The following is a 13491-nucleotide window of genomic DNA, read 5'->3' as shown; positions in this document are numbered from 1 at the left end:
ATTCAGCTTTTTTGTTTCTAGGTTCCTGCTATAGTTTAAATTCTGCAAATAAGGATCAATATTCAGTGGAAATCTTTACAGTTTGTCTTTAGTTAGTGGCTCTACCAGTCAAAGTAAAGAATCAATCACAAGCAGTCACAATTTGAAAAGCAGTTATAGAGCTATCCAGTTGAGAGGAAAAATCCTGCTTTTTTTATTATTATTTCCAGATATCCAAGAAACTGGCCATTTTAAGAAGCACTAAGTAGTAAACTGGCCATGAACATCAGAGGCCCTTTGTTCTGAACTCTTTCCACGAATCACAGAAACATCACCTCATAATGACTATGAGATCATTTGCCTAAGGCAGCTGATTCGCCTAACATTTTTTTCAAGCTCTAGACCCCAGTACGCTTTATGGAAGTAATAAGATGTGATGTATCATAAACTTTCAAAGGCCATTGAAGCTTGTAAGAATTACCTAATTCCGTTCCATATATAGTTCTTTTCTGATAAAGCCTGAACTAGTAATTTTCTATAGTATTTATCTGCTAAATAGAATATTGGAACAGAAAATCCCATATGGAAGAGCTAATCTTCAGATTAGCTTCAGAGACTTAAACACTACAAAATGAAAAGGAAGAAAAAAATGTATAATCCTGACTAACATTTCAGTATGCTGGATGCAACCAAAGCACAGAAACCATAAAAACAGTTTTCAGGTTTTAATTTACTGGTAGGATTGTAAACAGGACCAGAATAGAGTTCTGTAATCTTGCGTTATATTATATGGATAGTTTGACAAATTCTATCTCAGTAGTGTTACTGAAATGCGTATTTTGTACTAACAAGATCACACAAGACTTGCCCTTTACCTCATGTATTAGTTCATAATATATTCTAATTCTAAAGAATCAGCAACATGCATAACCTGAAACTTTGTTTCAGGCAGTGCGGATTCCACCATTTTGGTCTTTGCATATATCCTACCTAGCTTATGAGGCCTTTCTGTCCTCAGCAACAAAAGAGTTCCTCACCCTCATGTGTGCATCATTTCAGCCACATGTAGATTACTTCCTACAGGTTTTTTTTTTTTTTTTTTTTTTTTTTTTTTTTTTTAAACCTAACACCAAACACTTTGTCTCTTACTCAAAGTAACTCTCTTACTTTCACTATCTGGAACCAATGCAACAAAATTTTCAGAATACCAAACATAAACGTCGAGCATTCATGCAAAGACTTAGGGTCAAGCCTATCAAAGCCTTGGCAAAAAAAACCCCAATATATTTAAATTTTGTCACAAATTATTAATTTTCTTTTTCACTGCACCAGAGAATAAAGGAAAGTCATTCCGTGTTTTAAAGGAAAATTACTAGTCTCTTCAACCTGGTTATAAGGAGGACAAAAGGTCACAATACATCAACTAGTTGTGCCTGCATACAAGGCTCTGATCTGTAAGCGTATACATACACATGAAGAACTGTTCTGTTAGATTAGTATTTAAAGCTTAAAATAAGAAAAAAATTGGTGTCTAAAGGGATGCCTTATTTAGTAGCAGAAGCTGAATGCCTCTTTTCCTGAAGAAATATCATCATTGCTCACCACTGTTATTATCTAATTTCATTCAGCTAGCAGAAGGGGTGAAGGAAATGAATGGATTAAAAAAGAACTTAGCAGAGTACCTTTTGTTTAAGAGAGATAAATTACTGCACCGCTTAGGAGAGTAAGTCATTTTGCAATAAAATCCTGATGTTGTCAATATTTGAGTGAATTAAGATATTCCACACACACTCCATTCAACCTCCTTAGTAAGGGGAAAAAGAATTAGCATTCGTAATGACCATAAGGATGCAAAGTCATGGCTTTCACGAGTAGCAAGTTTACAAGCAAGTTTTATGTGTTTTGTAATAGCATAACCATATGGCACTTCAACATGAAATGGAAAATTTGCCACGGTTTCAATTACTTAGGAAGGTCACGGATTCTATTCTTTTGGCAACTAGTCATTAATTTTATCTGAATTCCCCATAATAATAAATACCATACAAAAACATTTTTTTTCCCTTGACATGCTTCTGAGTTATCTTTCACATGGAAAAAAGGTTAGCAAGCTCTTCTCATAAGATTTATTATCTGGAGGACTCTAATTTGGCCTCTGGTATCAGACATCGGTCAGTATCATGACACTTTTACAAATCATAAGTCTGTCCAAAACATAAATAGGAAAAAATCCTACAAAAAAAAAAAAACACCAAGATAAAGTCCACCCAAATTAATCTGGTATTTAATTAACTCCTCTACATCTACATATACCTTCCCATACAGTAGCATCAGTAAGCATTTAGCAACTGATGAGTAAGTTATAGGAAAAACTGAAGCTGATTGTACTCGAACAATAGCTACTTATGAATGGCACACCACAGAAACTCATCTGCTGTGGAAAGAGCTGTGCAAATGAAAGCTGCCATACACACACTACCCAGAAACCCTATTCAATTTCTTTACCAGCAGCATCTGCGAGTAAAATGCTTTTATACAAGAACACAACAAAATGAGACTTCCATATTTCAGAAATTAATTTTTCCCAAGACCCATATTTCAGAACAGAAGATGGTGACAGTGATGCTATTAGCCTCTAATAGTCATTAGCTAGAACTTGCACTTGGGATGTAAAAAAAAAAAAGGAGAATACCTTGCTCTTCCTCAGGGGATCTGAGCAGTCATCTCCCGCCTACCAAAAGGACAGGCTAGAATGGACCTAGGTATTCTGAGACTAAAATACAAGTAACTTACGTAAGTGGTGTATTTCTTGAGTTAGGGAGCAAAAAGGAGTGAAGGGAAGAGAAGGAATAGTACCAGCAGGGTACACTTATGTTTGCATTATGGAACTTGCAGGACAGGGAAGGTCTGCAAGCCAACACTTTTGCTCAAAGACCCACCTTCCCATTCACATAACCATTTGATAAAATATAAGCAAGCCTTGGTAGCTGGCACCCCTCTACAGAGCTTTCTTAATGCCAGAGGGCATTTTTTTCCACTATGATCAAGAAATGGGGCAATATGATTGGCAGAAGGCTTTAGGCAGATGCAAGTGCATAAAAGCTCTATGCTTCCCCTCCTAAGATCTTTTCCCTCCCCTTCTCCAACGCAAAGCCTCCATTGTTTCTTTCCAGTAAAACCAAGAAACATATGCAAACTAAAGTGGGTGTCAGCATTCATTAACGTAAGTTTGCACCAATAATGCAAAACTACAAAGAGCTAAGTCAAACACTTCCACGGTTTCATTTCTTTAGAATGTTGTTGGAAAAAAACTATTAGTCTGAACTCTCAACAAAATCAGTATTAAGTTAGGCAATTATACTACTTCTCTGCCTAACAAAGAAAGCTATTGGGTTGCACCTCAATGTTCTTCTGCATCAAAGCTGCCTGTGCTGATCTTCATTTTATAGTGATTTACCAGCTACAAGTCAGAAGATTAAAGTGAGTTTCCCATTATAAACTCAAGGTGAACTAGCCTTACAAAAGACAGACCTTAAATGAAAGTTAGTTTATTGCCATGATAAATGTCTGGATGAGAAAATGGACGTATTTATGGCCTGGTGCTTTCTTTCACTTCAATCTGCACAAAGGCAAGGAAGAACTAGGAGACAAAAATTAAGATGAAAGCACACCAAGAGGGTTGAGCCATTCAGAAAGATTAGGTAAGCTCACTTGAAGAATCAGGGAGATCTGCTAGTCAAACAAGCAGTTCAGAGTAGTAGCATTTATTGATCAATTCCAGAAATTGTGTTTATGGCCAAAATATGGTCTGTCACCAAGCTGCAGAATAGAAGATATATACATATATATATATACACATACATACATACAAATATATATATATATATATATATATATATATATATATATATATATATATATATATATATGTAAAAAAAACAGACATTCATGATTGTGAATGACTGAATTCTGCTCCAGTTCTTTCTAATATAGATATACTTCATACATGTCTGAAGACTACAATAGACAGTTTTAAACCTAGAGGATGACTACCGAAGGAAACTAGACTATCTTACCCGTGATTTCTTCACAATTTATTAAGAACTCTTACTGAACAAGATAGCATTTTGGCTTCAAGTGTCTTCAAGACACGATCACATTTTTCATTCTCTACAAAGGATTAGGATTTTAAGTAGTTACAATGGAATGCTGCAAGTATTAAAAAATTCCTTATGCTGTTAATGATATTCACATCCCCTTTTAAGCAATACTTAAATAGCAAATGAGAACGATCTAGTTTATTCATTTCTTCGTATGAATCCTGTGAAATATTTAACAGCCAAAGGAAGATAATTTTCACATCAGAAAACAATATGAAGCATATCTTCATTAAGTGGACTTCTTCATTAAAAGTGCAAGCAACCTTTGAGATGTATGCAAAAAGCTTTTCCAGTACCTTTGCCAGTCGGCTCATTTGATCTTCAGAGACTGTGCTGCTGGTTCTCCCAGGAGTTTTGGTGGGCTCTGAGCCATCAGCTTCTACATTGGGCCAGACTTTCAAATCATGCATTCCTTGACGAAACATACTGTAGGGAAAAAAAATGCAGAATCACTTCAGTAAATTGAAAATAATACAGCTGTCAGGAATCAAAGTACAGCACCAGCTGCAAGAAAATGAATTAGCGTCTTTTGCCAAACCTACGGACACACATTGCGATGCATAATTTAACTGAACTGCAAAAGTGCCTGGCACCTCATGCTCTATACAGCCTTCATTTTTAATGGCACATGGACTTTAAAAGAAAATGAGTAAATCTGAGATAAGTTATTTGGCAAGCGGAAGAAAAGTGGATTATTCCCAAAGTCAATGGGATGGTACAAATGTAAACTGAGGACAGAGCTTAACCTTCATAGTTTATTTGTAATGAGTCATAAAGAACTCCTCTTGACTTGCAGATTACATTGGCTTTATGTCTACCATTCTGCAAAAAAATTCAGTTAAAAAAAAAAAAAACTATGCAAGTTTCATTTGAAGGTCAACTGATAAAAAGCAGCCTCCTGAACTTCAAAAAATAGGGGAAAAACAAAACAAACAAACAAAAAAAAAACACAAAAAACCACTCCATCAACACACCATCAAATTGAACTAAAACCATGCAATGAACAGAACTTCATAGGGTAACTTACCACACCTCTTCTCTACAAAACCCTGCTCCCCTTGCATGTGTGCACTGATACACTTTTAAAAGATATCCCAAGGAATCAACTGCATCACTTTCACCAATGAGAGCTGATCATTTAACTCCCTGACAATTTTAGACAAATAAAATTGAAAGGAACACTTTTAAAAAAAATCAGCCATTAAAAATGATTAACTAGTACTGGACTAGAAGGACCATCTAACCTTGAATTCATGGAATCCTTTTGTGGAATATTGCTACTACGACTTCCATGTATATAAACAAAAAGCAAAAATTCAAAATATGTGTTAGTTGATTTCTACCAATCTCTTTCCCCCATTCCACACTGGAAATAAAAGTAAACTTCATTTACAAATTAGAACTTTCTCCAGGAATTATGCTCTAATATTTTAAAAAACACCTGCAGCCTTCGGACTACAGTCCAAATGATCCAGTCCAGTTTTCTGCCCTAAGATAATGATGATTTGACAAAAAGTTGTTCTTAAGAGATCTTCAGAGATACAATCTACCTCTACAATCATTTCCTGCATTCAGTGACCACTAGAACAGCTTTCCTAATGCTAACTTAAAATTTCTCCTGCTTTAATTTAGCCTTATTACTTCTTATCCACTGACAAGACACAAAGAAAGGCCATTTTCCAACATACTCTACTACTAGAAAAAATATCGCCGCAGTCTTGTCTTCTTCAGCCTCACTAGTCCTTACTCTTTCTTCATTACTCCTATTTTCTAGATGTTCAATAACACGGACTCCCCCAGACTCCCAGTTATCAGTAACTTTCTTGAGATGGAGTACATAGAATCGGATACATTTCACCTGAATGGATGAGTTGAGCAGAAAGATACAACCTTGCCCCTGATGTACATACTTGTGCTTACATATTTAATGTGTTTGCACATTTCACAAAAGCATCATGATATTTAAACATGCACAACTTAAGATTCACTATTATACTTGAATCTTTTCCAGTGTCTTCCTGGGCAGCGGGTCCCATCCGATATTGACTACAATCAACTACACAAAATACCAACGCCTCACGCTTATCCTTAAACTGCATCCTGTATTTTTTCAGTCTACTTTGCATTTAGTCAAAATTTTTTTCAAGTGTATTATCAATTTTCAAAATATTTGTAATTGCTTCCAGCTTACTATTATCAAGTTAAGTGAGCCCACTGTCTATTTATCATATAAGTTAATAATCCTAAGTATTGTGATTTCCTGAATTACATTTTGTTATTTATAAATAACACCACATTAACAGCCCAACTGCAGGCCAATCAGTCAAACATACCTTAATGTATCAATACTAGAGTGCACACATTACAAAAGCATACAACATGAAGTAATTTCAGTACTTGCTACCTTAAACCCCAAGTTTTCAGACATCTAAAAGTAAGTCTAAACTTTGGTTTTCCAATACAGGTAACTCTCCCCCCCGCCCCCCCAAACTGTAGCATGTATGAAGCTCTATTAGAGAAAATTAAAAAAACAAACAAACAACAACAACAAAAAAAGAGTAAATCACCTACACGTCTGATTTTTTAACATGGCACCATTAACCTGGTACCAAAAAAAAAAAAAAAAAAAAAAAAAAGTTCAAATTTGTATCACAAAAGAAAAAGCAGTATACCCATATTTCCCAAAGAGTGAGACTGTTGTTCCTCCCACAGGAACTGCTTTACCCGGTCCATACACATCCCAGATGGTCAGAGCCACTTGTGCATTGCGAGGCAAATCTGGATACTTCACAGGCAGTTTCAGCCATTCATTCCAGCTGCAGAGAAACATTTTTTTATTAAACAAAACTTAAATTCTAAAGTTACTCTATATTAGTTTATACAATCCAGGTTCTCCCAAGAAAATGAATTTCTAAATATTTTCCTTCAAGCTTTAACCATTTAAATACTTAAGCGTAATTTTGAGTTAAGTTAAATGCATGTATGATTAGAAGGCCAGAGGCCTTCACCAGTAGTCCCCAAGAGCAGTCTGTCCCATAACAGCACCCAAACATGCTAATCCAGGCCCAAAAAGTTATCAGCAAGCCATACCCAAACACACAAATTACTATATTGCTGTTCACCCATTATACAAAAAAGACTGCTTTCTGTGCTATCAGAGATAACTTAATCTTTCTTCAAGTCTATTTATGTTTATTAAGTGTATGTGAAGAAGATGACAGAAAACAAATCTTTCTGACATGCACAAAAAACATATATAGATTTATTTATATAACCTGATGCCCCAGTAACTAAGAGTTATATAAAATAAATGGCAGTCACTTACTTCCACCTAGTGCTAAAAGCTTTGTAAGAAGTTCTAACTGGAAGAGCAAGAGGCTTCCCTTCTGCAAACACCTGACAAGTTACATACAAGTCAGAGCAAGTCTCTTGATAGAGTCCAGAGAACTTCAGCATTGGGTCTTCCAAAAGAGCTTTGTAACTCTTCTGTTCTCTTTTCCCTTCCAGACTTCCTCTATGAAGAACGAAGAAAAAAAAGAAAAAAAAAAAAAGAGAGAGAGAGAGAGAGAAAGAAATAAGAAACTTGGATTTAGCTACTTACTATCACTTAAAATATTAATAATAAATGACACTGTTAATTTTCAATTAGTGCTCTGGATACATACATCTCCATATCCAAAACCTTATTCTGTTTTCATAGCTTATATATAGTTTGCCAAGTATTAAGACTATCTTTTGATTACGAGCAGGCAGTGCAATCAAAATATCTGAGAGAAACTCAGGTTGTGAAGTGATGAGCAAATATAGATGGCTTTTTTTTTTTTTTTGGGGGGGGGGGGAAGAAGGAAGAGCAGGGAGGGGAAGGATTACTGCTTTGTCTTTCAAACAGAGATAATGTCTTCCAGTAGAACCTGTACATTCTTAGACAGCACGGAATGAGGTGCCCTAAGCAGGGCAACAACAATGTACTGTCATTATTTGTATTTAAAAATAAAACAACAAACACCAGCATATACTTGCTCTGAATACTATTTAGAGGAAAAAAAAAAAAAAGCTGATGAGAAAACCTTATTTTTAAATTTTAAGAAACACAAAAACATATAACTGGCTTTGGATGACAGTCATCTCTCAAATCATCAATGTATCAGAGCTAAACTTAAGTAAACTATACAAGTCAAGCACGTTTTCATTAAAGCTTTGCAACACTTTGCAGAATTTTAGTGTTACATTAAGTAGATGGAATTTCCTCAGACCTCAGCTATACCATGACGCATATACCTGCAAAATATAATCATGAATATTAAATAACTGACTGTGAATGCACATGTAAAAAGAAAAAAGAAACTGCAAGGGAAAAAAAAAGAAAACTCAAAACAACAATCTATCTACCAGCAAGGCAAAATTTAACATTACCACAAAAACACTTCAGAAAAGGTTAGCAAGTTCCTTGCAAGAGAAGTACAGCACACTTAGGAGGACATTCACCACCCTGTGCACACTCCAATGCACAGGTAATTGCCAGCAATATTTTAGCTAGGCAGAACACATTAGCCAAGAGGACACGTGCATCTGACCCCCAATTCAAACACCATTCTCTCTCCAGATGAAGGTAAACAAACCCAAAACAAACCTCCCCGAGTTACATTTCCAAAACCAGCTTAAGCTACCTAACTGTAATAACATTAGACCTGTAACATCTTAGAGCTGTGTTCCTCCCACAAAAATGTAAACATCCCATTGCGGTGACGCAGAAAAATCCCAACTTTAAGAGAACTGAACTTCAGCTTGGGCGAAATACTGGCTTTGAGATCACCCCCCTCCTCTGTCCCTGAAGGGCGAGCCGTAACGCCCGCCGGTGAAAGGCTAACAGGGGCATCAGCGCCTAACACTGGATCCATCTTTGCCCTAAAGCACTACCCTACACTTAAGGCCACAAGTTTTTTAATGTCTTTAGAGCAAAGTTTGCTGCCCCCGCCCACCCCGGCCAGGCCGGCAGGGGCGGGCCCCGGCCCCGGCTCCTGCCCACACGCCGCCCGCCGCCCCCGGCCGCCCGCAGCGGGGCGCACCGCAGCCCCCGCCCCGCGCCCACTCACATCTTCAGCTGCACATTGATGTCCAGGTCGCAGCTATAAACATAATAAAGCTTCTCGGCCTCGCCCATGGCTGCCGCCGTCCCCCGCCCGCCGCCTCAGCGGCCCCCGCAACACCCCACCGACATGAGCAGCGCCGCCGCTGCCGCCGCCGCTGCCGCCGCCTGGGCCCCACGCACCGCCCTACTCTGAGCATGCGCCGCCACCGCCATGTTGGCTAAGGGAGGAAGGAGCGGAGACGCCTCCACCTCCCTCGGTAACAGCCCTTTACCAAAATGGCTGCCAGCCGACATCCGGTGGGTGGGCGGCCCAAGATGGCTGCGCCCAAGGCTCTCTCACCAACATGGCTGCCCCGGCCTGTACGGCATGCAAGATGGCCGCGCTCATGAGAGGCATGGCAAGATGGCCGTGCCCACAATGCTGCGTGCGAGATGGCGGCGTGTCCCCTCTGAGCGCCAAGATGGTTGGGCCGCGTCGTGTCTGCTTGTGATGTGATGCTTGTGAGGGTGCTGAGGCTCAGGTTCCCGGCTGCTTCATCTGAGGGAGGCTGAGCACCACCATCCTTCTTCTCCTGCTCTGATCCTGGCTGTGGTGAGGCCGCAGTGGCTGGAGTGCACCGCCCTGAGCCCTCGAAGGACCCTGGACGTGCCCCGCTCCAGGGGGAGAGGAGGGACCTTCCCAGCTAGAGAAAACACCTCATTACTTCACTGTTTTTCCATACTTGCCAGCTCTGCTGCCACCAACAACAGTGACCCCTTTCCACCTCGCTCTCCTTGCTGTGCTTTTCTGTTTTTCTCTTGGCCCAGCCGGTGCAGGAAAATGCGGGATAGCAGCATGGCGTGCGTGCGCTGAGCGGGCCGTGAGCGAAAATCCGTTGTGGAACATATGTATTGCTGCAGAATGGAAAAACACAACGTAAAATGAGTGGATGGTGCCCGTTTATCTGATAAAGATGCTCACGCGTTATCAAATCAGACATCCAGGCTGCGTACCTCGTATTTTTTTTCAGAGATAGTCACAGATACCATGTAATTTCAGGCTCAGTGACTCTTACATTGCGTGCACCTATAGAAAAGGCCAAACAGAAATGACATCTGTCTTCTCCCACAAATAGCAATACCGTACAGCAAACACTCCTTAGCTTGCTGAAAATGCAGGTTAATTGTTGAATTCACCATAGTGATTTTACTGTGAGTCTCACTATACTTAATTTGGAGGTAGGGTTTTTTTGTATTATTATTTGTTATGTTTCTCCTAAAGCCTCAGCTGTCAGAATCAGTAGATGGACTGTGATCATCATTTCACATGAGAAAATAATAAAATATATATGCAGAATGACACCTGAGACTCGGAGGCAACTGAAAATCATCCACAACTTAAGTTTTGAAAGTAATCTTCTGTTTTTAAACAATTCGTAGTATTCTGAGGATTAATAAGGGTTGCAGGTACTTCAAGTAATAAAAATATGCATATTGTTACTCTCATGCACCAATTCTCTCTGTCTTTGCAATGCAGCAAGGGTCTGACAAAAAAAAGGAGATTCGTGTTGTATCAATCATATCTACCATGATAGCTGAACTTTTCAGGACTGCTGAATATAAATATAAAAAGAGCCATTTTGGTGTAGCTCTCTGTAATGAATGATGTGCACCAGCATGACTCTTGAGGGAGTGTCACGAGAGGCGTGATCTCTCCCGGTGCGGTCTACTTGTATCACAAAAAAAATAGTTTATATTGTGGAACTAGCACGTTCCCCTCCATTTTCATGTGAACAGCAAGAACTGTTAATGGGCTGGTACGAGAGGACGTCTTCAGCCAGACCTCTCCTGTTCTGGAGAGTTAGCTGCAATGGGGGAAGAGGCTGAAGTAGGGGATGAACTCTTTAATGAAAGAAGGACCATTTCACCTCAACACTTTTTTTATTATTTTTTTCTCTTCTCAGATGCCTTGACAAGGAGGTCGTCTTCTTCCTTCTTCTCCACAACGACTAGCAGATTAGAAAAGTTCATGATCTAGGACCATATATCACTAAAATGAAGCCTTTGCTCTCCAGCATTGCGAAGTGAGAGTGTGTCACGAGTGCAAAATGTAATTTAAATTCAATTAAATGAACAAATTCCTTTACACAGATGATGTTAAAATAACTTTCAAAAAAGGTGATAATCTTTTATCCTAGAGTTTTCTCTATCTTCATTTGCCACTTTTCGATCACATTTACAATTTCTACAGATTGGATACGTTTTCAATTACTGGGATTAGTATTATCGGTTAAATAATCACACCATCGATTTCACCATTACAGGGAAACTTTTTAGGCTATTATTCAAGTTCTGTTTAGTTCTCAGGAAAATGTTAAGGGAAAAAAGGACTGAAGACCTCTGAAATTGGCATTTGTTTTTATAAAAGTTTTCAAGTGGTATATTTCCCAACTTTCTCAGATTCTGATGTGTCTAACTAAATAGGTAAATTAGGTCTGTGGGAGGCAAAAGAGGAGAAAAATGTTTAGGAAAGACATTTTTGACAATAAAATTGTAGAGAGATGCAATTTCAATCAAAAATGTCATTTTGTACTACCTTCTCGTACTAATAACCTTTCATTTATAAGTTCTCAGATACTGCTGTTATGAGGATCATATTGTACAGGCAGACAGCAAGACCCTATTTTTCACCCAGAAGGATCCTAAACTACTTAAGAACACAGTAACAAACCATATGGTTCATATATGATATATACCATATATGTCTGTGAATCATTGCCTATACTACTGAAACAGGGTCTTGCCTGAGGTATTTGTAGTATCTAGTATATAACTGGTATAGTGTGGCATATAGTATAGACACTACACACAGTAGAGTAGCATGGGTTCCCAGGGTCAGGTGTTAGGGAGGGTTGATGCAGCCAGTCTGTGCACTTTATTTCAGAGCCAGAGAACTGTCCTTGGCCTCATTTTATTTATCAGTAGAGACATACCCAGAAGTAAGTAGCTTAGGCATATTCACACTATATTCCAGTGAAAGCATAGTCCTTTAACTCAACTGCAGTGACTACAGCAGAGACATATTTAAAGAAAAAACACAAGCTGGCTGGCTCAAAATCAGTACTATTTTTTATTATTTCTCCCATAAAATTCTATTTTACTCTCTGCTGCTACTATATGGATCCTTCAGCGCACTCAGGAGTCAGGGTCTATGTCTATATAGCTAAAAACATCCACCACAGGCGGTTGCCCTGAGGTCAAGCAGTGCAAATGGCTCACGTCTACGCTATCTTGACTTGGCCCCTGCAGATGGGACCATCTGTATCTACACCACAATAGTGTTTGGCCTGGATCCCCTCTAGATGCCAATGGCCACTGTTCTGGCCAGAAGACATAACTATTTATGTGTGTGTTTGTCAGCTCAAAGTGCCTAATATAATGTAAAGGTTGTTTTGCAGTCTGCAAGAGGATTATTTTTACAGCATGGCAGCTAGTGCACAGCAGGAAGGCGTATTGTGGTATTGCCTGTTTGTGGCCTACTGAAGGATTATTCCAAGCACAGGGTGTCAAAGGTGGCACAGTTTGTTCCCATGCTGCAAATGCAGGAGCAAGCTATCCTAGCAACTCTACTTGGGTGTCCTCTCCAAAGGGATTAATAAGTTTAGTCCAGGAAGGAATCCAGGAGTGAATTAACAAATATACTGAATAGAAAACTGCATATATGTGATAACAGGGACAAGTTCTGGAAGCAAACCAGAAAGCCTGGGTTTTTGGTGCTGTAAGTACATCGTGAAGCAAACTTCAGTCTTCACCTTAACAACAGAAAACGTACATCTGGCCCTTCCAGACATGCGATGAAGCTGTCAGGCCCTGAAGGCACTGAGAGGCTTCAAGTCCCTGCCCACCCGTGGCCTCCCCGCCCCACCTGGCCCCAGCTCCATCTCAGCCCAGCCTGGCGCCACCAGCCCCTGCCCCGCCAGGCCACAGCGGTGCCACCTCTAGCCCTGCCATGGCTCTGTCCCTGCCCTGCTTTGCCTTGAAACACCAATTTAACTCAACACATGGAAGCAGTTGCGAACTTTCTGAATTAAGATACACAGAGAAAAATCCAATCTATTTTTCTCATGAAGAGTATGAGAAACGAACTAGCTATACCTAGATTTAGATACTTACTGATAGTGCCTTTCTTACCACTGGAAAAACTGTGCAAGCAATGCAAGCAATGTGAAACCATGGCAGTGCCACTCTTGATTGCTTCACTCATGTTAAAATCTCTCCCATCAC

At 39.3% G+C, this 13491-nt stretch overlaps 1 protein-coding gene across 2 annotated transcripts in view; it reads right to left on the bottom strand.

Annotated features, from left to right (window-relative positions):
• Positions 1-9376, bottom strand: part of LOC112985111 (phosphatidylinositol 3-kinase catalytic subunit type 3) — an 85660-nt gene extending 76284 nt beyond the window's left edge. For both annotated transcript variants that reach the window (XR_010385875.1, XM_064501041.1), the window contains exons 1-4: positions 9233-9376; positions 7465-7653; positions 6812-6955; positions 4436-4565 (exon numbers count right to left, since the gene is read on the bottom strand). Coding sequence is in view for 1 of the 2 variants with exons in the window: in XM_064501041.1 (XP_064357111.1) it covers positions 4436-4565; positions 6812-6955; positions 7465-7653; positions 9233-9300 (531 nt within the window). In the remaining variant the exon portion in view is untranslated. The remainder of the gene's footprint in view (positions 1-4435; positions 4566-6811; positions 6956-7464; positions 7654-9232) is intronic.
• Between the last annotated feature and the right edge of the window lie 4115 nt (positions 9377-13491).

This window comes from Dromaius novaehollandiae, chromosome W (assembly GCF_036370855.1).
Source record: "Dromaius novaehollandiae isolate bDroNov1 chromosome W, bDroNov1.hap1, whole genome shotgun sequence".
Taxonomy (NCBI): domain Eukaryota; kingdom Metazoa; phylum Chordata; class Aves; order Casuariiformes; family Dromaiidae; genus Dromaius; species Dromaius novaehollandiae.
This window is presented reverse-complemented; position numbering and strand designations above follow the sequence as displayed.